This window comes from Ictidomys tridecemlineatus, chromosome 7 (genome assembly GCF_052094955.1).
Source record: "Ictidomys tridecemlineatus isolate mIctTri1 chromosome 7, mIctTri1.hap1, whole genome shotgun sequence".
NCBI classification, from domain to species: Eukaryota; Metazoa; Chordata; class Mammalia; order Rodentia; family Sciuridae; genus Ictidomys; species Ictidomys tridecemlineatus.
Window position 1 is genome coordinate 15,002,208 of NC_135483.1, and position 26,162 is coordinate 15,028,369.

The window sequence follows — 26,162 nt, forward strand, 5'->3', positions numbered from 1 at the left end:
GCCATGCTGGGGACAGAACCCAGGGCCTCGTGCACGCTAGGCAAGTGTGACTGAGCTATATATAGCCCAGCCCTTACAGTCTAGAAAGTGTTTTTCAGATTTTCAGAATCGTTCGGGATGCTAATTTACTTTGTTTAGAGGACATTCTGAAATATAAGTGAAATGAAGCTATAAACCTAATTTAAAAAAAAAAAAACCTCTTTCCCAACTTTTGTGATGTCTCTTAGACAAATTTTCCTTGTTTTCATTTCCCCTTTACATTTATAGGAAAAGGGAAAAATGAAATCTCTATTACCCATCTTATTTAGTTCTAAAGTAGGGGTGGTTCTCAGCAGCCCACCCCCCACCCCCGTCTTCTGGCCTCTAAGTGAACTTCCACAAAAAATTCCTTAAAGAATTTGACACAGGTTACGTACACTCCAGAACCATATTACATGTCCCCAATCGAATTTGGTTGGGGACATGTAATATGGTTCTGGAGTGTACGTAGCCTGTGTCAAATTCTCTAAGGACCCTGGTCCAAAAAAGCCCAAGGGAATCTTAGAAACCCAGGCGCCCTCAAGTATTCTCCCTGAAACCCTTCTCCAAGCACCCGCCCACCGGGTCACCGCAGAGCGCCAGCCACCTGAGTGAACCTGGCCACTGGAGTGAAAAATGAAGGGTCCAGCCTATCAAAGGTCGTCCTCAGTGGTCATTATCTGTCTCCCTCCAGCAGCTCTGAGCCCTGAAATGGGAGAGGTTGGCATTCCCGGGACTGCAAAAGGCACAGGCAGATGGCACCAGCAGGAAATCCACCACACCTTTTTTACGAAACCAGATTTATTAAAATTCCTCTACAAGTCAGCCACGGCCGCGTCACCGTTCACATATCTACACATATACAGGAAGCATCTAGTGTTTCTAGCTGTCCCGGCTGAAGTCCCTGCCAGCCGGGTAACGTATCACAAGATACAACAGTCGCACCACCACGAGCACACGAGTGTGACAGATGCCGTCCTCCCTCCTCTCGGACCCGGCTCTGTCAAGGCCACCTCGCCAACAACCATTCACATTTCACGTGGTTCTAGACACGCAGGTTATTCAGACAGACACACACAACACGACAAGCCTCAATCGAAGACAAAAATCGGACATAGGTATAAAAGGTAAAATATATGTACAGAGTACACAGTACATGAGGTATACACAGCATTCTTACAATGCAGGTTAGTAGTTCGCGTAGGCGTAGCCCTTGAAGATGCCTGCCTGGTTTGTGCCATTTCTTCAAATACAGTATATTTGTTTACCCGTTTATCCACCTGATTTCGGCACCGTCTGAGACAGCGACTGACTCTTCATCTGTCCTTGTTTTTTAATGCAAGTTGCAGTCTCTCCGTGAAGTTCTACCTTTTGTAGGGAGTGAGTTTCTGTCTCTGGAAGCATTCAAACAGAGGTTGGATTCTCACCTGGGAAAGAAGCTGAAGGTGAGGATTTCTGCAGTGGGAGGTGGCAGCGAGGAGAAGTTGGATCGGATGATTGTCAAAGTCCTTCCAACTTGAAATACCTGGGGGCTCACTATTCCACCCCAGCAGCCGGCTGCACAGATGTGTAGTCAGAGACCACATCACTTGTACCAACAACCCACCACGCAAAACCCCAAGTGCACCCAGGATGCCCACACAGGGCGGGGCACAGTATCATTCTGGAACTTAGTCTGGGAATCCTAATGCTGTCCAAAATTCACTTTCTTTAAAGCACAAAGAGGTTTACCCTTTGCTCCTGGGAGAGCAGGGTGGGGAGTCTCCTTTCTCTTCCTGGACAACATGTTCCACCCTGAGATCTTGTGGGGGGAAAATTAAAGGCTAAGCCCCAGCACACTAGAAGGAAACTGAAAATGCCAAAGGTTTCCAAGTGATCAAATTGGTTTTTTTGTTTGTTTTTTAATGGCAGTCTCTACTGGAGCTCAGAGTTCTGAAATAGCCAAGAGTTCCGCATTTTTTCTGCACTTTTCAACGATTAGCTGGCAAGTACTTTCATAGCTGCAGGGGGCAAGTTTCAAGGTCAAGGACAAGGCATTATTGCATGTGAGATGGGAGCAGGGCAGGAGTAGAGTAGGGTCAGGGTTCAGGCAGGCTCCTGAGCTCCTCAGTCTGCTCAGACAACAGAGCAGAGTCGTTGGTTAAGTGTGACCATGAGGCAAAGACAGATGTCGCAACAAACCAAGAGCAAGAGCGGGCTTTCTGATGGGAGAAACTGCAGCGACAAGTCCAGCTACGAAGGAGTTTTTTTCTAAGATGGCAGGCTTATTGACCCAAGTGATCTGCCACCCCATTAAAACATGGTTATTGCCCAAAATGCCACTGGGTGACTTCCTGCCTTTCCCATGTGAATGTTCAAGTTCATGACACTTGACCACACAGCGTGGGATGTCCACGCTACCCTCTTTGCCACCTTTGAAAGACACAGAACGCCCCAGATCTGACAAAGACAGAGTTGAGGGTAGTTGGTAAAGAAGGGAACGACTCTGCAGTTAAGTCAGAGGGTCGTCGTGCTGCTCAAATCAACAGTCGCCCCTCCCCCACTGTGAGACAGGGTTCCACGGTGAGTTCTGCGGAGACAACCTTGGTGCCCTCCGACCGGACTTCTGGCTGGCACCGTGCCAGAGGGGCCCGTCCATCTTGAGAAATGGAAATGCCATGAGTGAGAATTATGAGGTTTCTGAGGTTTTTGGGATTAGCAGAAGAAGGAACTCATGTCACTGTCCTCCTCGTACTCTGGAACAATCTGGTCTGAAGTTCCTATTTCTGAGTCAACGTACCCAGGCTCCAGGGCAGACTCAAACCAGGGATGGAGTAAGATCTCAGGAGCAGTGAGTCTCTCGGAAGGCTCCCGTCTCAGGAGGCTGCGAATGAGGCACCTGGCTTTGGGGGAAATGTGGTCGGGAATGCAGAACTGTCCGCGTCGGATTTTGGAGAAGAGAGCACTAGGGTCCGAGTCATGGAAGGGGTATCGTCCGACCAAAAGGGTGTAGAGCATCACCCCGAGGCTCCAAACGTCCGCCGCCTTTCCGGAGTAGGTCCCGGTGGTGTTGAGGATCTCGGGGCTCACGTAAGCTGGGCAGCCATGCTTGTCTGACAAAGCATCATCTTCGCCCTTGATGATGTGCGTATCTTCCAGACTTTCCAGTCGGAGCTGGGTTCTGCGGCGGAGAGAAACCAAGCTGTTATTTCCAGACCAGCTGCCCATGAAACCCAAGGCCTTCCCAGGAATAGTGCCCAGGAATGCCATTTACCCCTTCATCCAGTAAGCAGTTCCCTGCAAGTACCCGGGACTTGGATTTCACAAACCAATACAAACTGCAATCCATGTTTGCAAAGTATGGAGAGCGCGCCTGGGGTGGAGGGTATGATGCAAAGTCCCAAATAGTATTCATGATGCTAGAGCTTGTGAGAGATAGCCTAACAGGGCTTACACAATTGACAAAGTTCACATTGCAGAAGCAGGAGCTCAGCTCAGGGGAATGCTGACATTTTCTACAAAATCCATCTGGGGAGAGCAGTATAACCTACTTCCTCAGAGAGGGGGCTGAGCATCCTACAAGCCCATCTTCCCTCTAACATGACATCGATCGCTGAGACACTCGCTCTGCCCAAACGTCACTCATTATGCGCCATCTGTCAGTGCCGCAGCCCACACTGAACATACACACAGAGGAAACTCTGTCCACCTGGGTCCTAGCTGTGATAACCACAGTGGAGAAGCTCTAAAGAATGTTAATTGCATTTACTGGATGTTTCATTGCAAAGAACACTTAGCCTGGACATAGAGGTTACGTGAACAAATGTGGCTGGGGGGGTTTGCGGGATGCTAGACACATGTGCCCTAGCACGGCACGTCCGTGTGCAAGCCATTTGTTCTACGTGGGGGTCTCTGTCAAAGTAACAATACAGTCCAAAAAAGTCAAAGGCTCCCTTAAGAAACTTCCGGTGGCTCCTTACTTGAAATCAGCCACCCAAGTCTCCTGCATCCCCCAAAGCCCAAAGCCACGGTGGGGGGGGGGGGGACCTCTAATATCCGGTGGTGGCTTGCCTTTCTCTGCTTCTCTGAAATAACCCTGTTTCAGTAAGTCACTCATTGTGAAGTTAAATGCAAACATTTGGTACTGGCTGATGGGTCAATTCCTTTTCCTCTTAAAGGTCTGGTAGTGTTTTTTTTTCCCCCTTCCTGCCTTCCTGTTCCCTGGAGTGTAGTATACATGTGCTAACTTCAGTTTGTCCTCAGCATGACCTCCCTGTCGTTATGTAAAATACCCATTGGTTCTGTAAACGGAAAATATGACTCAACCCACACTGTCTGCCCCTGATTGGCTGCTGTAGTACTAAAACCCTGCACCTGTGCTGGTTACACGAATAGCGTCAGCCTGCCATTGCTTAACCCTCGGGTTTCCAAACTCTGTGCCCGTGACATTGGTCTGTGCAATGCAGATTTCAAAAGCTAGTAAGAAGGTTTGTAAGGCATGTTGCAGAAAAATGCATCACCCTGTCAAAGAACCATGTTCCAGGAATTGGACACTTCATTGCAAACAATTTGCTTTTCTTTGCTAATCAGTATGTTTCAATAATTATTGCAAGGTCAGATACAAAGTCATGCTTTATGGCAATTCAACCCTGTATTTTTTTGGGTGTGCTCTGGAGTTAAAGGTAAAAATACACTGTTGGGGTAAGCCCCCTATGAACAGAAATAACAAAATAACTCACTCCCACCTCTACAATTCTACAGGATTATTGCTCTCTTTCCAAAAAGAGATGTGGTCCACCGCTTAAAATCAGGTATGGTTTATCTCATGCAGCTTTTCTGAAGTCTCCTATCCGAAACCTCCACTTCAAATCTTAGTGCCTCATTATTGTCTTTATCAAGCTCATCTTGTCCTGCATGAGGTCAGCCATTATCTATATTTAGCCATCAATTCTAGCCAACTTCCATTTATCATTCAATGTGGCTATTTTCTCAAGATGCAGTCAACTAGATGTCTAAAAGGTCACTAGAGAATGTAAAGAAAGCACAGAGGACACAGCCAGAGATGGAACAGAAATGCATGTCAAGAAGGAGAGCTAAAACCTTAAGCGCGAGTCTCCCTAGCTCCTTCATACCTCCTAGGCATGACAAAAACCATGTCGTGTAAGCAAAGATTTGACAGGTGACCATCTGAACACCAGGAGGCTGAACTTTTGGGCTGACAATAATGGGGAATAAGCCTGATCCTGTGAGTAGAAGTGGGGAGGGCAACCTGTTAGCATGTGACATCCACAAGAGCACCAACTGTCCCCAGGCTCCATCCAAAAGAGTGCAGAACCAACCAACCTTGGTGGTGACTTTTCAGGAGCAGGACTTATAAATGCTTAATCTCGGAACAATGAGCCCTTGGGTTTGTTGGGCACCAACACACGGCACCTAACGGCACAACCTGTACCTTCATTTTGGTTCCAAAAGGCCACAGGAGGAGCTGTGGCGGCCGCTCACCTCTCCCCCGTGGAGAAGACGAACTTCCTAAGCTTCAGGTCCCCCAGCACAATAGCCGACTGGTGGCAGTGGGCCACGGCGGACACAATCTGCTTGAAGAGCCGGGCAGCCTCCTCTTCCCGCAGCCTCTTCCGGCTTCGCACATAGGAGTGCATGTCCCCAAAGTCTCTCTCGAAGAACACGTAGGCCTTGGTTTCCCCAAGTATCACTTCCACGATGCCAGTGATGTTCCTGTGCGATGGCAGCTGGATGTAAGGCCTGATTTTGTCCTGGTAGTGTTTAATGGGAAACACCTGCAGAGAGAAGGTGGCCCATTTAGGGAAGCTAGAAAAGCAGGAACTGTCTCCCCAACTCCTTAGGGAGCTGGGCTAAAGTTCTCCAACTCTGGGCTCTGGATAACAGTGAGCTCCATTCATACATCCCCTTATCTCAGCCACATCACCGTGTGCAGCCCCAGCTTCCCCTAACACCCTTAAAACCAGTCACACCCAGGGCTCCGCTCCAGCAAACAGCCAAAGGTGCAGTCACACCCCATCCTGCGGATAATCTGAAAGACCATCTTCCATACGTGCTCTCATCTTCCATGAGAGCTAAGCCCCCAAGCCCTCTTCTGTGCTTCCATGAATGCAGATAATACTGTGGGTGCCCCAGGCTCCTCAGGGGCTGGAAAGCAATCCCCAGACATGCATGTTTCTCCTGCCAGCCCCAAAGGGCTCAGAGAGGGCACAGGAGTGTGGTGACTCCGTAGCCTCCAAGGGGAAGCAGGGGCTGCAGAACATGCAGAGCTGTCATTAGTCAGAGGAACAGATGACTGGGAAGGAGAGACGGTGACAGCGCAGCCTTGAGCAACCTGCCTACAGCTGTGACTCAGGTGCAAGTAGCCTTGAGTTACATTCTCACCGGAGGGGAGGGCACTAGAATGGTCTTTTTTCTTTTCTTTTTTTTTTTGTTTCTCCCCTCCCACACACCAGCCCCACCCCCAGAGAGGGCAGCATCCCTCTAAGAAACCGGCTGGTCCCTTTAAGGGCCTTTTGTTCAGTCCAGTTACTCATATCCTAGACTCAACTGGAAATGGTGACACACGGGCTGTCACCATCTGGATTCAGCTATTATCTGCTCGGAGGAACTGGAAGGGGTTGCACAATGACCAGACCCACCCCACCTCTGAGGTGGCTGCTCTGGCACCAACTGGAAAAATCCCTCTGCTGCCCTTTCCTCCTGCCCCACCCACCTTAACCCCCACCCCAACACACACACACACACCCCTCCCAAAAGAGCTCAGCCCCCGTCACCCAGAAAAGATTTCCCCCTTTAAACTTGGCTTGCTCATGCACTTGAAATTTCATGCGGATGGACGGTAGGTGGCAGCAGCAAGCCCTGGGGGCCGGAGCGGGGAGGGGGGCGTCAGGTGAGTTGAGGGAAACCCAGGAGCAACTTTAACTAGGGGTATAAAAGAGCAGCCCGGAAGGTTCTGGGGGTGTCCGACTGTGAGAACCGTCCGCGTCTACACGTTGCAGAAAGACCGGGTGGATCCTGCTTGTAGCAGACGTACCTCCTCCTCCCGGACGGGTTCCCTTATTCCAAAAGGAAATCGTTGGCCAGAAAATAAAGTAAATGGAAGCGAGGGTTCCTAGTCAGGGTGGGCTTTCCAGCATTTCTACTCTGGCCCAATCCCGCCCCCCCCCCGCGATTAGCTGGAAGACCCCCCACAGACGGCTCCCTTGAGAGGGCAGAGTCCTAGTTCCAGCGCGGGTTCAAGTCGAAATCCCCTGGGTAGAAGCCCGACACGATCTTACACCTACAGCTGAGCCAGGGTGCCGTGCACCTCCGGCAAGAGAGCTTCCAGCTGCTCCGAGCTCCGAGGAGGCACCCACAACAGGGCGTCTTTCCAGGACGGGCGGGCGGGGTGCGGGGGGGGGCGAAACGAGGGGAATGAGAGAAGGGCAATGGCATGGTCCTGGAATCCATTTCAATTCCACAACTTATATGGAACGCCACGCGCTAGCTAAACTGGGCGCCAAGGAAAGGACTCCAGAGAGAAAGCAATTGAACCCGGCACTTCCTCTTGACCGCCGAGCCCCCATTATACCACTCCACAGGAAACCCTTCGATTTCCAAAAGAGCGACCCTGGCCAAATGAGGCCTTATGGAACTCAACCCACTTATCCGCCCTGCCCCAAACTCTACTTTGGGCACGGAAAACCAGACCCCAAGCACCTTTGCCCACCACCCCTCCCCGCGCCCCGGATCCCCGCCGGGTCGGTCCCGGGACGCCTACCTTGCAGCGCAGCTCGCGGCCGGTGTGGATGCAAAGCGCCCGGGACACATGCTCGCGCTCGGCTAGGGGCAGCAGCAGGTAGTCGGCTATGCGGCTGGGCCCCGGTGCGCTCCCGGAGCCGCCGCCGGCCCCTGGAGCGGTAGGAGGGGGCTGTGGGCTGCAGGGCGAGCCGGGGGGGCTGAGGTAGTCCGGGGGACTGGAGCACTCCGAGAGGCGCGGGCACTTGGCAGCCACCGCCGCCGCGTCGTCGGCGTCCAGCAGGCGTTTGGCTGGATTGCCCCGAGTGGCCGGGAGGAGCAGGGCCGGACCGCCGGGCTGCGAGGCGCCGCTCATGGCAGAGCGCACGGGGCCAACCCTCATCGCGTCCGCGGCCAGGGCGGCCCCGGCTTCGTACGTCCCCTGCTCTGCTCAGGAAGGTGCTTCGGGCTTGACGCCGGCGCTGCGACTCCTTCCAGCCCGCGGGATGGAGTCTGCAGATCCGGCTTGGCTCGGCCCCCACGAGGGGCAAAGCGGGAGCTGCTTCTCCGCGCTCGCGTTGCACGCGGAGACCACGCTGGCCGCGAATGTGGGGGTCGAAGGCCGGCTCGGGTCTCCGGACCCCCGATGGCACCGGTTCGAGGCGCCTCGCTGGGAGCGGCCGCCGCTATTGTTGCCGAGGCTGCCGACCGTCCCGAAGACAGAGGAGGAGGCGGCCTGCGTTCCCGGGGTTCTTTGCCGTGAGGACAGGATCCCGCAGGCTCGGCGGAGCCACGGAGCAAATGCACTTCCCAAAGCAATTAGTCTCAAGCAAAAGCCGGAGCAACTTTTCCGTGGCGCCCGGGATCCTGTGCGCTCCTGGGCTCCGGGCTTGTGTGTGAGAGAGCGAGACGCGCTCGGAGAGAGTGACTGAGTGTGAGTGAGTGTGTGCGCCGCACTGATCCCGGCCAGTGCACTCCTCCTTCTCCTTTTCCTCCACCTCCTCCGCCTCCCGGTGACTCACGCTGTATACACACACACTCACAGGCCGGGCTGTGTAAACAGTTGGGAAGCCGGGTTGTGCAATGAGGTGGCTGCGACGACTCCGGCTCAGCCGCCGGGCTAGCAGTCACCGGAGCGGAGGGAGGAGACTTGGGGGAGGGGCGGTGGAGTTGGAGGTTGGGGGGATGGGGTGGCCCGAGGGCTGGGGATGCTCGGGGCAGCGCGCTCTCAGGCGCAGGTGGTGCGTCCCGGGCCGTCTTGGGCGCGCGCACTGGCCTCCAGGGCTGGGCTGGGCAGGAGGCGGTCGCGCGCCCTCCCGCAGGCCCGGGCTCCGCGCTGGAAGCCGAAGGGAGGGGGCGGAGGAAAAGTTCCCGTGACGTCAGGGTCCCGGGGAAGCGGGTGGAAGGGGCAGGGCTGCGGAAGGCGAAGAGACAGCTGATTGGTGCGCGCGCCTCATTCACAGCAACACAATGGGCTACGGGCGCGCGCACCTCGGGTCTGTGCACCCGTCTCTGGCCGCAATCCTGCAGTTACTCTTTTCGCCCAGGGGATCCCCCCACACTCTACGCCTGGGGCGCTCCTGTTGGAGCCGTGGGTGCCGTCGAGGCCCGGCTGCAGCCGGAGGAAGTGAGGAGAGAGAAGGTGATGAGTTCCAGAATCAGTCATTCACCCCCACGCGGTAGTTCCGGGGAAGACCTATGCGTGGTAGTGGATGTGGCTTTTTTTTTTTTTCCTTTTCCTGCCCCCTCCCATCTCTAATCCCCAGCGTATGTTCGCTTCCACAAATAGAACCTTCTGTTGGAAGAAATAAAAGCAAACACTGGGCCTTCTGCGCTGCTTCCACCTCCACGCCCCTCCCGCGCGCGCCACCCGCCCGGATTGCACGGAAATAGCTTCTCCTGGCTCCCTGGCCGCCCCTTCGCGGTGACTCGCAGAAAAAGCTTCCTGAGCCGGGGCCGGTGGGAAACAAAGGATGTGGGAGCGAGCGGAAGGGGCCCACGTGGCCGCCGCATTCCTGCCCCCTCTGCCTTCTGCACACATGCCTCAAGGTCTGGGGCCCCAGTGCAGCAGCCGGTGTATCTGAGTAGGTGGTTAGGGGGTGGAAATAATTCTGACCACAGCCAGGGATACTGCTTGCACCCGGGAAACCAGGCCAGGTCGCATGCATGCTCTCTAGCAACTGATTTGGGTGAGCTTGAAACCTGTGCCAGACCTTGTGCGGAGATCCATAAAAACAACTAAGAATCGTTCTTGAGAAAACCAGGTCAGTTTGGAGTCCCTGGACGCCCAACATAGATACCTATTATCAAAGTCCTTCCTTGCACTTGCTGCTAAATACTTCGTTTTTTAAACCAGGTCACATCCCAAGAATAAATGCTTTTTCATATTAATTCTCCATTCATTCAACAAATGCTAATTAAGCATCTACTAAACGCTAGACTCTGGGGCCTAGCAGATGATTGAAATTAGTAATAATAGCATCAATTGAGTCCTAGAACATGCAGGGCTTAGGACTTTGCATGCTACTTCAGTTTTATAACCACCCTATGGGATTATTCTTAGCCCCATTTCACAGAACAAATTGAAGACTTGTGGTTAAAAAGCTGTCCTCCAGTGGTGGAGCAGTGAATCTTTAAAGCCCTCATGAGAACTCCCAAGAGAGATGACCATTGGTAGGGAAGAGAGGAGTTGGTGGGCCCCCAGAAGGAAGCATTTGACCTGGGAGATGTGTGGGACTGAAAGCCACAGTGGAGGAGGTATGGGGTGGGGTGGGGGCGGGCAGGCTGGCTGTGATTCAGGGAAGGCAGGCTTATTCAAGGAGGGTGGCAGGCCAGGGCAGCTGCCAAGGCGGTGGGGAGCTGAGCCTGCAGAGGTCATTTTGGACCACATTGCCAAGGGCCTCAACCCCAGGCTGGGGAGGTTTGGCTTGGTCCTTTGGCCAGGAGGGAACCTTTCTAGAGTGTTCGGCTTGTGTGCCAGAATCTGAGATCCACCGAGCTGCCTCTGCTCCTGAGTAGCCCACCCAGTGTGGCTTGCCTGTGAGCAAGTACCTCACCTCCCTCCCAAGCCCCCACCCCACCCCCGAGGCCAGGCATCCTCCCTAAAGTGTCCCTGCTTCCTCCCTCCTGCAGGCGGCAGGTCACTGGGACCACCAGATCTGTTGCTCTCAGAGCCACCCCCCAGGCTCTGCTCTGTGCTTTTGCCCTCTGGCTTCCTGGAGAGCTTGCCCTTGCCCCTGGGAAGTCCTGAAGGGATACGCAGGCCAGAGGCAGACCGAGGCCGGCTTACTGCTTCCCTCCTCTCTAGCTGGGGCTGCCGACCAGGTACAGCCTTCTCTGGCCAGGCCCCCTGCTGTGTGTCTCAGAGGTCCCACTGGAACCTCCACCCACCTTTCAGGACTGGTTTATCCCCCTGGGGCTGCTGGGAGTGCCCAGCAGGAGCCATTTTGGAAACTGCCTTGACTGAGAAGAGCCACTTGCCCAAGGCCATGCTCCCTTTGGAGTGAGGGAGACGGGGGTCCACACTCAGTGACTCTAGGGAGAGAATAAGATGGGGTCCTCTTATCCCAACCTGAGTCACCTCCAAAGGGGCCCAGCCTCAGAGGTCCTAGAAAGGTCTATGGAGGCCCAGCTTCTCCCTCTGCCTGGTCCTGCCCCCATCCTTTCCAGAACATCCCTGGAAACCTCCCACACGCTGGTCCTCATCTCAGGATCCGCTTCCTGGGGAGCCCCACCTGTGACACGCCCTCTTCATGATCCGGTTTCCTCCAGGGACTCCTTTCCTGGGTCAGGTGACCCGGTTTTGTCCCGGCCCTAGGGTGGCTGCAGCCTCTTCTTGTTCCCAGTCGGTGAGTCACCACTGCCTGGCTTTGTTCTGCTTGGTTTCTGCTCTCCTAACACCTTCGTGACTAATTCCCTGCATGACCTTCTTTCTACTGAGCTCGTCAGTCTGGGTTCCATTCTCCGACCTGGCTCCTGACCTGTAGAAACCCGGTGCCCTTTTCTTGTCCAGCCCCCTCCATGCCCATTGTCTTAGTTCAGGACCTTCCCTGGGTTCCCACGGTGAACTCCTGAGGCACTAACATATCCCTTCAGCAAACAGTGAGCGCCTGCTCTACACCTGTGTGCCTACTGAATGCGACCACTACAGTGGGCATAAAGCAAAACCTGTCCTCCTCCCCTCACTCCACTCCCCACACAGCTGTCAGAGTAACTGTCCTAGAATCTGAACTTGATCACATCAGGCCCTGGCCGCCGGCCTGCAGGAACTCTCAGATGAAATCCAAATGCCACAATGTACAGAAGCAGGGCCTTCTTCCAGGTCCACTTCCCTTGCTGGCCTCACTTTTCTTACTTCCTGGCCTCTGTTCTATCCACACCAGCTCCGGACCGAGCCCGAAGCACACCTGTCAATTCCCACGTCTGCACTTTTGACCGTGCTGACCCTTCTCCCTGGAATTTCCTCCCCTTCCCAACCAACCTAAGAAACTCTTACTCTGGGAAGCTGAGGCAGGAGGATTGCAAGTTTGAGACCAGCCTCAGCAACTCCGTGAGGCCCTAAGCAACTTGGCAAGACCCTTTCTCAAAATAAAAATATAAAAAAGGACACGGGAAAGTAGCTCAGAGGTAAAGCACCCCTGGTTTAAAAAAATAATAATGATGAAATGAAGAAACTCGTACTCATCCTTCAAAGCACAGCCCAGACCCTTCCACACCTGCAGTCAATGTCCTCTGGGCTGCAAAGCCATTGACCACCCTTTCCATTCAGCTGAGTTCCCAAAAGGCAGGGTGACCCCTTATGCAGTCATGTGTCTCAAGCCCCCAGCCGAGTTCCGTGATAAAAGAGGAGCTCAGGAAGTGCCCGGTGAATGAAGTGCTAAAGGGCAGAGTTACCATGGGGAGAGCCCAAGATGAGAGTGAAAGCCAGCGTTTGGGCAGGGATGGAGACTAAGATGAGGACAGAGTTCAGAGTTCAGGCGCCAGCCCTGGAAGGCAAGGGGCTGTCAGTCATTGGCCAAAGCAGAGGCTTAAACGTTGGGGCCTCTGGCCTGGGTGCCCAGGAGGATGCACAGGGGCCTTGCAGGGCCCGAGACCAGGGAGGCTGAGGGACAAGGAAGCCGAGATGGTCTTGATTTCAGTTCCGGGGCTTTCTCTGCTGACATCTGAACTAAGCTTCCATCAGACTCCTCAGGTACTAACCTAAGGAAGCCAGTTGCTCTTCAAGTGCCTCAGTGGCCTCACCTGCAAAATGGGCATAACAAAGACCCACTTTTCCTCCCCTAGGAGGTCCTTAACGAAGTGACAAATAAATATATACGTAAATGATGTGTGTTAATTCAGAAGGGGTTCTTCCCATGTCAAGGATCATTTGCTTTATACAGGGATCCACTGCAAGCTGCCATCAGCAAACTTTTAAGTGCATTTAAAGGTGGCTGTGGAAGCCAGAATCACAGCCGACTGCTTGTGTGTGCGTGCATGTGCACACATGTGTGTGTCTCAGGTGGCCTCAGTACTGTGTTAAACGGATACCAGATGCTCACTACATGTAAATTGGGGAAAAAATTGATTTACCTCCAACTTTCCAGGAACTCGCCTGTTGCATAACACGGGGAAACCTGCATTGATTTTTCAGGACAAGGTTGGGTTGCTGATGAGCTCAGGTTTGCTTCATTCTCGTGGTGCCAAGGCAGGTGCCCGGCAGCCCTGGAAGGTTCTGAGGATTCCGGTCAGTGTGGGATACAGGGGAATTCTTAGCAGGGAGTTGTTAGTGGTACACGCATTGCCATCTCCATCTCCCTGCCCACTGTACTCAGGGCAGGTGTGGGTTGGGTGCATTTTGTTCCCTGATCCTAAATTTAAAAAAAAAAAAAAGAATGAAAAATTTTGGGAACACATTTAGGAAATATGGTATTTCAAAAGCTAGGAAAGATGCAAACATGAATGATGTTCCTGCCATACACTAGACTCTTCCTAGTGGTTCAATGTTCAAATCAATCTTATAAAACAGTGATTATTACCACCATTTGTACAGGTGCACAAATGGAGGCTCAAGAGAAGCTGAGTTACTTGTCTAACATCACACGGCGGGAGGTTGGCAAAGTTAAAATTAGACCTGTCTGGCTCCTGACCATGCTCTTTCAACTTTATGCACCTCTCCAATCTCCTAATGAAGAAAAAAAAAATCTATCTAAATCCTTCTTTTTTCCTTGATTGTAGAAGCAGAGATCCTCCTTGGCCCACCCTAGCATCCTGGACGAACAGAGACTGCTGGCCTCTGGCCAGTCTCCCCTTCTCTTCCTGTCTTGGGACATCCTTGAGCTCCCAACTTACGTACATCCCAGTGGTGCTGCCCCATGACCCTTCCTTGGCCATCCAGGAGCCCAGAGCTCTACTTGGCCATGTCCAAAGGTCTGCTTGAGAAAACAGAACCAGGAACAGAACCGCCATGTCCTGGAAGCAAGTTCTGGGCTTCGGGGGCAGAGAGAATTCCAGGTCCGGGGTACCTGGAATTTGAGAAGGGCAGGTACAAGCTCCATGGAGGGACCCCCCTTTCCCCACGTTGTTCAGTGTGGACAGATGGGAGTCACTGGAGGTGGAAGAAGGCAAGGCCCAGCCCAGATGGCCAGGTCTCAGGGAGGTGCCAGTTGCCCATGGAGAATCCCCGTGCCCTTCATCAGGACCCTCCTGCCACCTCCAGTGACTTTCTGCATCTCTCATTAGTACAGTCCCTGTGTTTTAATCAGCTTTTTCACTGCTGTGACTTAAAGACCCAGCCAGAACAATTGTAGAGGAGAAAAAGTTTATTTGAGGGCTCACACTGCAGAAGTCTCCGTCCATAGACAGCGGGCTCCATTCCTCGGGGTTTGGGGTGAGGCAGAACATCATGGAGGAAGAGTGTGGTGGAGGGAAGTGGCTCATGCGATCAGAAAGCAGAGAGAGACTCTACTTTAGGTACAAATATACACCCCAAGAGCACAGCTCCAATGCCCGCCTCCTCCAGCCACACCCCAAATGCCTCCAGTTACCACTCAGTTCATCTCTATCAGGGGATGAATTCACCGATCGGGTTAAGGCTCTCGTAATCCAATCGTCTCTCCTCTGAATCTTCTTGTATTGTCTCACATGTGAGTTTTTTGGGGACACCTCACATCCAGACCATCACACCCTGCCCTTCCACACCTCCTCCAGTGGGTCCTCCTGGGTTCATCTTTGCCTCAATTCCTCAGCCAGCACCTGGGCAACCACCACTTGGCTGGGGCACCTCTCCTCTCCGCTGGGCACAGCCCTTAGCCACCCATCTGGCCTGCCGCTCGCCCTCCCCAGGAAAGGTGGGTGGGCGCAGTGGAGAACACGGGCAGTTGCAGAGCTTTGTACCCGATTTTGTCTTCTCACCAGGCTCCTCCTGTCAAGGGAGATGGGGTCATGGACTCCCAGGGGGGATTTGGACAGGTCACTTCCCTCCTCAGGGCCCACACTTTGATTTTCCTTCCAGTGCTGGGGATCGAGCCCAGGGCTCTGCGCTCGTGCTAGGCAGGTTCTTTACCGCTGAGCCACACCTTGCACCCTTCTCTCTCTCTCCGTCCTTCCCTCCCTCCTGTTAAACTGGTGGTTTCCAAGCTGGGCTCCCTGGAACCCTGGGGTTTGGCGGTGAGACCTCAAAGAGACAGCAGGAGACTGCGCGACCCAGTGAGCAGAAAGCAGAGTCCGGGGCCAGCAGCTCTCATTTCCATCAAACGCCACACGTCAGGCTTCCGTAATGTCTTGTTTGAGAAAAGGATTTTACTTTACTTACTTAGAGAAGATCTTGGGATCCCTGGCCTGGGTGACCTCGGAGGATTCCTTTAATGAACGTTGGCAGTCACCAACCAGGAGCTCGCGGACCTTCAGCCATGATTGGTGGGCCCATCCCAGGGCCAGCGGTTCCTTGGGACGTGAGGCAAGTCCGTCCTAGTGAGCGTGGTCCCCCTCCTTCTTCATGTCTGACCCCCGACCTGGCCCTTACGTGAGCAGCCTGACCCCTCTTGACCTCGGGGTCTGTTTCCCGGGGAGTGCTCCTCTGAGATTCCCTCCTCGCTCCCTTCACCCACATGTGCCCTACCTGTCCCGACCCCAGAATGGCCTCACGCCCTGTTTTGAGTGGTGTGTTATCCAGCAAGAGACGATTGAAGAATTTTCTGGAACCATCCTGGCTGAATCAGGGTGTCTGTCAAGCCGGGCCTCGCCAGCCCAGAGGACACTGTAGGCACAGGTGAGAAAGGATGCCTCTCGCCCTGCTTGGGTACCCCCCACCCCATCAGAGCCTGGCCATCAGGGCACAGGCTGGGGAGACCTTGCAGCTCCATGCAGCCCCGGCTGCCACCCAGGGTGCCTTCTGTCCTGCCAGGATCTGTGCAAGCTGAGCTGATAGGAAAGAAGGTCTCTCCAAACACACCCAGTGGCCCTGCCACCCCAGGAGCATCTCCCAGGATTTGGGGATGCCTCGCTCAGACCTTGCTGGCTCCACCCCACCCTGAGTCATCCTGACACACGGAGCATTCATCAAAAGCATATATAAATATGCTTCCCCACATGTACACTGCGGGCTGCTTTTTCCCACCCTACTGCAATGTGATCTGAGCTCTGCAGGCGACGTCAGAGCCACCTGCCCGCACTCAGTGTCACCGGGCCTGGTGGCTGCCTGCCAAGACATTCTCCCTCATTCCCCAAGGCAGCCAGGCCCCGTGCCCAGGGCTGTTTGGTTCTGGGGGATTCCACTTTAAAATCGTGTAGGCTGGTGGGTCTTCCTCCGGGCAATATTGAGGGCAGCTGCAGACCCAGAGTTGAAGGGAGAAGCCAGTGCCACTTGGTCGCTGGTTGCGGGGGGCATTGGCTGTCTTTTCCCCTCTGCTGTGCAGAACTGTCACCGCAAGCTGAGAAGGCATGGGCCGCTGTCCAGGGTCTACACGGGCCTTTTATGTAACTTGACAGACAAAATCCCGGCTTTGTAGGGAAGGCGGTGAAGCGTGCTTGTGGGGTCAGCTCCTCCCGGGGGCCACATCCACCGGTGGACTACTTGCCTTCCCCTGTGTTGAGATCTGACGCCTTGTGGCTGTACTTTGCAGACGTCACTTCATTCATCTCAGGACAGCCCACGAGTGATTTTTATCTCCACTTTCCAACTGAGGAAAGGGAGGCTCAGAGAGCCTAAGTAACTTATCCAAAATCACACAGCTAGAAAAACAGGAAGTTAGAGTTCAAACGCGAGTTGGGCCCACTGAAGGAACTTCATTTCTCCCTCCACTTCCTGCCCCAGGCTCACTCTCGCCAGGCTCCATCCTGCTGTTTAGGAAAGGACGCGTGGCCTCGCCTGGGGGCTTGAGAGAGGAGCACCTAGCTCCTGTAAAGGCAGTTCGATTCACCAAAATTTGTCTTAAGACCTTTCTTTGTATCTTGGGACAAACCTGGAGCTCTGGAAGGGACCCTTGGCCAGAGTCATTTGTCTTTAGGTCCAACATCTATCCAGCTTCTACTTTGAGCCGAGGACCATGTGAGAGCCTGGAGCAGAATGAAACAGACACAGAGAGAGGGACGCAGGAGGGAGGGACACGGGAGAGAGGGACGTGGGAGAGAGGGGCCAGTTCTGCCCCAAGACGCCACCATCAGCCCCTGGAAGCCGACGCTGTCCTCCGGAGGGAGTGGAGCAGTGTCAGAGCTCAGCCCTGGGAGCGGTTCCTGGAACTTGACACAGGAGCACATTGGCGGAGCAGCCGCCGGCAGCCAGGATGTGCGCCTCAGCAGATCAATGAAAACATTACTTGGCCCAGATGAGCCACCCACAGGAAGCCGCATTATCAGAAAGTCACTTGTACAAACGGAATCTGCAATTGTGGCGGATGTGAAGGAGTGTGCTCAGCCAGGGATCTTGAGCCATCTCTGCCCCCAAGGGAAAAGTCATCTGGAGGATGCACTTTCTGATTCGGTTTGCTCTGGGGACACCTCCTCCACCCTCTGCGGAGCACAGACGGGGTGTCAGTGAGGGCAGCGCTCTGCTGCTGTAACAAGGACAGCCATAGGGGAGTGGCTGACCAACGTGGGAGTCCGCCTCTCTCCCCTGTAGCTTTCCGAGGGGACCACTCCGGGATGGCAGAATTTAGGGACACAAGTTCCTTTAGTGCTGAGGCTCCTGTACCTCACCTGCCTGGTCAAGGGCAGGGCTCAGCCACATCCAGCTTCCAGGGGACAGAGCACAAAGGAGGCAGGTGCTCATCCCAGGAATGGCAAGGGCAGAGTCTCCTCTTAGCCACAGTTCATTACCAGTAGTCGGTCATGGTCCAGAATTACACTATATGGAAAGTTCTAAAAATAAAGCAATTGACGAGGTTAAATAACACTTACTGCACCATGTTGTTAGAACCTTTCTTTTCTATTACTGCTGTTGTAACCTCTTACCGTGCCAGATATACAAGTTAGGGAAAAGGAAGTGCATGCAGGGCTTGGTCCCTTCAGCAAGCTATGCACCGGGGTCTTGGGATATATCTGCTGTGGATGAAGGAGGCCACTGCATAGCTGCCACCCCCCTTTGATGTATTATCATGTTGGTGAGAGCAAGGTCACATGGCCTCATCTAACTGAATGCCAGCTCTGAGCCCAGGAAGACCGAGAGAACAGGTGTAGGTGGACCCCTCTCCATCTCTGCTTCAAGTGGCAAATAGGACATGTTCCTGTGTCACCACACCTCTCTACGTGTGTGTGTGTGGGGGGGTGTGTGTTACTGGAGAACGAGCCCAGGGGCCTCATGAGGGACAGGAAAGTGTCTTTCCTCTGTGCTGCATCTCCAGCCCTTTCTAGCTATTTTGACACAGGATCTAGCCAGGGTGCCCAGGGGGGCCTTGAACTTGTAACCCTCCTGCCTCAGCCCCCCAAGTAGCTGGGATTACAGGCGTGTGCCATCACACCCAGCCTCCAACCACTTCCTAAACCAGTTTAAACCCACAGGACAGCCTGGGAGTGGCTCCAGGGCGGGTTGGCTCACCAGCAGCCGGGGCCAGGCCCCCTTCTCCATCGGGGGTTAGCCCCCGTCAGGTGGGCTCAGCTTGGCTGCAGAGGGCAGGCTTCACGCCCGAGTAACGATATCCCAGGGAAGAGGAAGGCGCCTCGCTTTCTTTCCCTTCGCAGGGAAGACTGTTCGCCGAGCCCCACCCACCCCTGCAGACACCCCCGCACACTGCTGGTCAGAATCGGGGCTCGTGCGTGTCTGAACCAACCACTGTGCCTTTGAGTCCCTTTGAGGTGACTGTGTCCCCCAAATTCACATGTTGAGGCCCTCATCCCCAGTGGGATTGGAGATGGTCCTTGAAAGAGATAATTAAAGTGAAAAGAGGTCATATGGGTGGACCCTAATCCAATCTGATGGGTGTTTTCTTAAATGAGGAGATCAGGACACAGATAACAGGCTGAGGAAGGACCAGTGAGGACAGAAGGTAAGGTGCCATCTCCAAGCTAATGAGGAGACCTCAGAAGGAACCCAGCCTACCAACACCTTGATCTTGGACTTCAGTCTCCAGAACTGTGAGAAATAAATAATAATAATGCCTTTCTGTTATTTAAGCCGCCCAGTCTCCAGTGCTTTGTCATAGTATCTGTGCAGCCTAATAGAAGCAACCAGCACAGTGGCTCAGTCCTGGGAACTCATGTGGTAGACCCAGTGCAGCTACTCATCCCAGGAGAGTTGGGGCCCTAGAGGAAGGCAGGCGACAGGTGGCTGTTGCGGCAGCAGTGCTTGGGCATTGCTGACGCTCTCCTGGCCCTGGCCAGCTCTCTATCTGTTCACACCAGACCCCTTTCTACCTTTGGCTAGTCAAATCCAAAGAACCATTTGATTAGATTCCCACATTGCCGTCTCTCTCCGGTTCTTGTTCTAGAAGTTGCCCCACGTCACCTTGCTGGGATTTGGGGGGCTCCCCCACCCCCGTTTCCTCCCCTGGGAACCAATCACATCCCCGGGATGTGCTATTTCCTGCCGTACCCCAGACAGCAGTCCCACGTCCAAGTCCCTGGGGCAAGGGTGTGCTGATAGACGTCTTGGGGATCAGCGCTGGGTTGTAGGGTTTGGGGTTCCTCCCACCGTGGCCCATTTGGAGCTATCTTCAGAGGTCGCTGCAGAGGAAGCAGGAAGAGGGCAGGAGTTGGCAGCTTGGGGGCTGCCCTCTTGCCCTGGGGCCTGACGGTGAGCAGCCTCCTCTGTTTTGAGTCCATATCACTGTTATGGCTGGGAGGTGAGGTGTCCCCCAAAAGCTCTAGTGTGAGACATTGCAAGGAGGGCCAGAGGAGGAGAAAGGATCGTGAGAGCCTCAACCCAGCCTGGGAATGAATGCCCGGATGGGATTAACTGGGTGGTGGCTGAGGGCGGGTGGGTGTGGCTGCAGGAGGTGGGCATTGGGGACAGCCTTTGGGTATAGTTTATATCTGGCCAGTGGAATCCCCCGCCCTGGGCTCTGTGATCACCCCGGGAGCCGTTCCTTCCCCCAGGACCCAGGCTCACCTCCAGCCCCGAGGCATGGAGCTGGCTCTGCACAGACTGAGACCTTGAAACGCGGAGCCCCCAAATAAACTCCCTCCCCTAAAATGGTCCCTGTGGGGTCTTTCAGTCCCCGCAGAGAAAAAGCTGTCGCAAACGTCACCCATGATTTTTAATCAGTGGTTTGGGGCGGGAGGTGCTTAAAACTGCTCCTGGGCCCCCGGGTGGGAACCTGCAAGGGAACAGGGGGCGTGGGAAAGTTGGAGGGTGCAGCCTCCAGGTCCCCTCCGGCTGAAGGATAAAGGCCTCTGTAAGCAGCACAGTGGAAGTAGGGTCCGCTGGGGTCTGCCGGGCGGGGCTCTCCCCCTTCACCTCTACAATCGCCTCCTCTGTTCCCCACGCTCCCCTTCCCCCAGTCCCATCCAAGCCCGGCCATGATAAAGACCGCCATTGAGGTCCTTCCTCTGCGCCAGGCGGCCGGCGGGCGGGTCCCGCAGGCCCATCGCTGTTGAATTCACACCACTGTCCCACGGACTGGGTGGGCGGAGCCTCAGCCCAAAGATGAAGTTCGGGGAGGTCAGGGGAATGGGTTCAAGGTCGTGGTGGCAGGGCTGGATTTTTCCACCGTGCTTCTGAGGTCAACCAGGCCACCAGAGTCACAGACACAGTGATAACAATGATGAGGCTATTGATACTGAGGATGTCATTAAGAAGTGAGGTGTCCGTGTGTGTGTGAGTGTGTGTGTGTGTGTGTGTGCATCCACGCACACACATTGTCTGCTTAATCCTCGTCACCTCTCTATGAGGCCGAGTTAAACTATGGTTCCCTTTCTGCAGACAAGGGGTCAGGACTCAGAGAGGGTGTGCAGTGTGCCCTGTGTCACAGCGGATGAGTGACAGGGCAGGGAGTTGCCCCCCACTCCATTCCTGCACCATCCTCTGCACCCAACTCTCCACCGGGGCTTCCTGCTTCTCTCCAAGCCCCTCAGAGGAGTGGCCCTTGCCCGGGGTGTTTGGGGGAGACCCAGGGTCCCGTTGCTCCTGCCATGAGCACGGCCGGGCGGTGGGAAAGGAAACCTCGGGCCTTCCCTGCAGAGCCCAACCTCCGGTTGGCTGAGCCAGCACCTGGGCGGGAAGAGGGTAGAATGAGTCTATTCAGAGAGTTTTCCTGATGCAATCACTGATTGCAAAACCCTCACATCCCTGAGCACTTTATGGAGGGTGGTGACTCGGAGCAGCAGCAGGAAACCCCAGACTTCTCCAGCTGCCGGAACGACTCTGCAGGTCACAGGCCACGCCGCAGAACAGTGACCCCCAGGCTGGGCGCAAGGACACCCCACAGTCCGCCCGCGCTCACCAGCTCCCCCCATGCCAGTTGGTCCTGAGGTCCTCCAGGTGGGAGGGGCCAGGACCAGTCTCAATTTACAGGTGGACATGGATTTGTCCAAAGCCACTTAGAGTAAACGGCAGAAAGGTTCAGACTTTCAGACTTGCTGTGGTCCTCGTGCTCCACACTTGGGGTGGCGCTCTTAAGAGGGTTCTGAGGTAAGCAGAGGTGGCGGGAAGAAGGCAAATACAAGGGCCTGTAGCCAGATGAACCCCAGTTCAAACCACGGCTCTGCAACATCCAGCAAGTCAGCGAACCTCTCTGAGCCTTGCTTCCAGGGTCACAGTTTGGAGGAGGAGCTCTGCCGTTGGAATGCCTGGGCTTTCACCCGGCTGTGCCACTGAGAAGCCGCCCACCTTCTCGGAGCAGTTTCCTCATCTGTCAGATAAGCACTTAAGACCCACTTGCAGGGTCTTCAGCAAGGACACAGCAAAGCGCAGAAGAGAAGGCCCCTGGGGGTCGAAAGAGGAGAGTGTGAGGCTGGGGAAGGGCTCTCCTGCCGCAGGAGAACTGAACCTTCTAGAAAGGAAGGAGGGGCAGGAGGGAGGCCCAGGACCCACTGGGCCTACTAGGGGTGTTTCTTCTGGAACACGCTGGCCTCCACCTGGAGCCCGGGGCTCTTCCTGAGTCGGAATCCCCCTCTGCCGGCCGCCCCTCGCCGAGGGCCAGGCCCCTCCTGACATCCTCCTGGCCAGGGTGGGAGAGGGCGAGGGTGTCAGGAGCACCAGCCCTGAGTTTCATAACGCCGCCGTGAGTCACCGCTCCTCACAGAGGGCCTGGCCAGGCGACAAGAGCTCGGGTCCTGCCGGCCAGAGGGACTCCTCACCCGCCCTCCCACGCTCCCCACCGGAAGGAAGTTCCCTGGCAGCTGGTGCTGGAAGCCGGTCAAGGTTCAGAAGAGGGAACAGAACATGCTGGGACCCAGGTCACGAAGCCCCCCATTGAGCATCACTGTCCTCTTCCTTGTTGCCCACCCAGCTCCTTCCCCGGGTGACTCAGAGGCCTGGGCGCTTGCCATGTCTCAGAAGTTGAGTTTGCAAGAAGCTAGGATCATGATATTATAATAAACAGGGGTTTATTTGCACGCGCATGTGCGCACGCATACACACCCCACAGAGATTCAAAACTGAACATGACTTCCTGCTGTTTGGGTAGCACAGTGGCATCAAAGCCATCACACTGTGATTCTGAAGTCGGTCTTTCCCCTCAAGATTGCAAGATGGTTGCTGTAGCTCAAGAGATCACATCCAGTCTCAAGACAGAAAAAAGACAGAAGGCACAAAATGCTGGTTTTTATACGAGTCATTTGTTGTTGCATAAAAAAAATACTGCAAAATTTAGTGCAACAATCATTTACTAGCTCACAAATCTGGGGGTTACCAGTTTGGGCTGGGGTCAGTTAGCATTTTTTTTTTTTTCTACATGGTTACCAGGGATTGAACCCAGGGGCACTTAACCACCGAGCCACATCCCCAGTAAATCTATTTTATTAAATGCATTAAAATAAAATAAATCTTATTAGAGACAGGGTCTCACTGAGTTGCTTAGCGCCTTGCTAAATGTCTGAGGCTGGCTTTGAACTCATGATCCTCCTGCCTCAGCCTCCCGAGCCACTGGGGTTACAAGTGTGTGCCACCATGCCTGGCCGCAGTTTTCTGCGGATTCATGGTGTGACAGCAGGCTGACTCCACGGGGCTGGGGTGCCCAGGTCAGTTTCTCCCATTGAGCTGCCATTTGGTGCTGGCTGTCAGAGAGGTAACACCAGAAGCAAGGTCTGAGCTCTGCAGTCAACAGAAGAGGACCAGGCACAAGGAACACTGGTGGCCTCTAGAAGCTGGCAGAGGCTCAGCGTGGCCTCTGCCTGAAACCCTTCCAAGGAGCAGATTCTGCCCACCCTCGATTTTTACCTGAGTAAGACCTGTTCAGGGCTTCCACCTCCAAAACCATAAGGAAGTTCATTTATGTTTGTTTGAAGCCCCCAAATTGGTGATAATTTGTTTCATTGGCAGACTGTGGCCCACGTCCTGGCTTTGTCAATAAAGCTTTATTGAACACGGACATGACTTGCTTTTTTTTTTTTTCATGTTTTCTATGTTTGCCTTGGTGCTCCGGCGGCAGAGCAGCCATGACACAGACTGGCTGGCCTGCAAAGCCACGTGAGTGTGCTGCTGTGTGGACAGAGGCCCCCCCTGACTCTCCACAGGGGCTCCTCTCAGCTTAGAAGGGCCACGTGTGCACCAGGTCCCACCTTGCGGCTGCGCTTGCCCCAACCACCCATCAGCCCCAGCCCTGAACCTTGGGAAAAGTGGGCAGGGGACGAAACAGCCTGGAAGTGTCCCGAGGGGGGGGTCCCCCCTCAAGCATTTCATGTGTACCTACTATGTGTCAGGCACCGGGATAGGGCCTCCAGGACTGCAGGCCTACTACGGTCTCTGCCTCCAAGGCACATGCAGCCTTGGTGGGGCAGCTATGGAGCCAAGTGGTCCCCAGCCCTGCCGCCATGTTTCCCTACCGTGTCTGGAAAGGAGCCCCAAAGTCCAGCGACTCCCTTGGCTGCTTCCTCTAGAGGCTTCCTTGGTTGGCCTCTCTGGGAAGGAAGGGGCACCCAGGGGAGCTCCCGAAGGCTTCCGAGGATTTGCCAGGTGTGGGAGAGAGTGGTTCCTGTGAAGCCCAGGGAGGGGGAGGCTCCAGAGGGACCAGGCCCCAGGGCCCCAGGAACGTGGGGCGTCGGCTTGTGGCCGGCTTTTCTGCGGTTACATTGGGATCTTAGCCAGAGCCCTGTTTTGCCATCAAGCAGGAAGATGGGGGTCCGAGTCCTGCCCTGTGCCAATCCTCAGTTGCACGCCTCTGAGTCCTCCTCTGTAGAAGGGGCTGCGGCGGAGCTGTCCGAACCACAGAGGGCCCCACGTGCCCAGTCCCAGGAAGCGTCTCCTAGGACCTGCTGGGAAAGTCCTCCCGACTTCCTGACACCTGCTTCTCCCTCCTCAGACCCTCAGAGATGGGGACAACACTCTCTGCCCCAGGGAGGGTGCCCCCCATGCAGTAAGTGACAGCAGTGGCGGTGCTTTCCCAGGGCTGGGGGACACATGCACAGCCCAGCTAGACATTGGGGGGGTGGACCTTGTCAGCAAGGTCCCTTCAAAAGGAACTGTCACCTCGCCTTCTGACCAGCCGTGGAGCCTGTGCCTCAGGTGGGCTGCCCCCCAGCAAGGCTGGGGTCCAGAAGGCCCGGGTCACTCAGTCGGGTCACGCAGGCTCCTTCACAGGGGCCGTGGCCAGGTTTGAGGGAGGACACTCCTGGAAGTCCCTCCGCCGTCTGGCCCCTCCCACGTCTGCAGCGCTCGGCTTGGCTTGGTGGATCAGCTTTGTCGCTGCCGTGACCAAAGACCTGAACAACTGCAGAGGAGGAAAAGTTTATCTGGGGACTTACGGTCTCAGGGGGCTCAGTCCGTAGACAGCAGGGTCCATTCCCCAGGGCTCAGGGTGTGGCAGAGGGAAGCAGCTAGGGACACGGCACCAGGAAGCAGAGACCTCTGCTCAATGAGGACAATATAAACCCCAGGTCAGGCCCCAGGACCCTGCCTCCAGCCCCCCGTCACCCGCTCAGGCTCCGACAGGGACGGAGGCCAGCATCAGGTGGAGGCTATCAGAGCCCCTCACTCCAGCTCTCCAGCCTTGTCCCACACTTGTGCCTTTGGGGGACACCAATATCCACACCATAGCACTGCTCCACATGCTTCATCCTTGTCACCTGTCACATGGCATCGTCTGCATGGCCTTCCTGTAGTGAGCCCTCTGTGTGGCAGGCTCTTGCAGACACAGCAGCACTCAGATATCACCAAGCTCAGGGAGAGGTGCTTGCTCTCCATCCAGAGGTCTCAGAGAGGTTGAATAAAATGGCCAGGGTCACACAGCGGCAGGGAGCAGGGCCAGGGACTATTGGTAGCTATCTGTATCTGTCTCACTGCGAAGCCCAAGGACTAAGCCCTCCAGTCCCCGTGTGCGTTGCCTCTGCCCCCAGAGAGCCAGGGCATAGGTCTGGCACTTCCAGGAGGGACAGGAGGGACAGGGAAGGCAGCTGCGCAGGGGGGCTCTGAGCCGGCCCTTCCCGGCTCCCCAGGGAACGCAGGCTGCTGTCCGATTTTGTGGTGCTCCTGCACAGGAAGGAGGCCAGAGGGACGGTTGGAGGGGCAGGGGAGGGAGGACCCCGGAAACACCCGGGGTCCCTTTCCCTGGCCAAAACCGCACGCCACCTTGTCTGAGGCAGGGTGGGGTGGGAAGCCCGGGGCTTCTGCCCAGCACATGGGGAGGCTCTGCCATATGGTGAACACCTTCCCAGGTCCGGCTGGGACCCGCAGGGAGACACAGGCGTGTGTACTGCTCCTGGCCAGGAAGCAGGGACATAAGAGGTCAGCGCCCTCAGTAAGCATGCAAAGCAGAGGCACAACGGCGCCACATTAGGAAAATCATCCGTGCAATGCCAGGTGCTGTGGCCCAGGCCTGCAGTCCCGGTGAGTCGGAGGCTGAGGTAGGGAGATCACAAGT

General features: G+C 55.1%; 1 protein-coding gene across 1 annotated transcript; it reads right to left on the reverse strand.

Moving 5' to 3' along the window:
• Positions 1-1,133: 1,133 nt before the first annotated feature.
• Positions 1,134-9,059, reverse strand: Trib1 (tribbles pseudokinase 1). The gene is made up of 3 exons (XM_005316159.5): positions 7,778-9,059; positions 5,500-5,792; positions 1,134-3,178 (listed from the first exon to the last, which is right to left on the reverse strand). The coding sequence occupies exons 1-3, from the start codon at positions 8,135-8,137 to the stop codon at positions 2,713-2,715; spliced, it is 1,119 nt and encodes a 372-aa protein (XP_005316216.1). The 5' UTR covers positions 8,138-9,059; the 3' UTR covers positions 1,134-2,712.
• Positions 9,060-26,162: the final 17,103 nt, after the last annotated feature.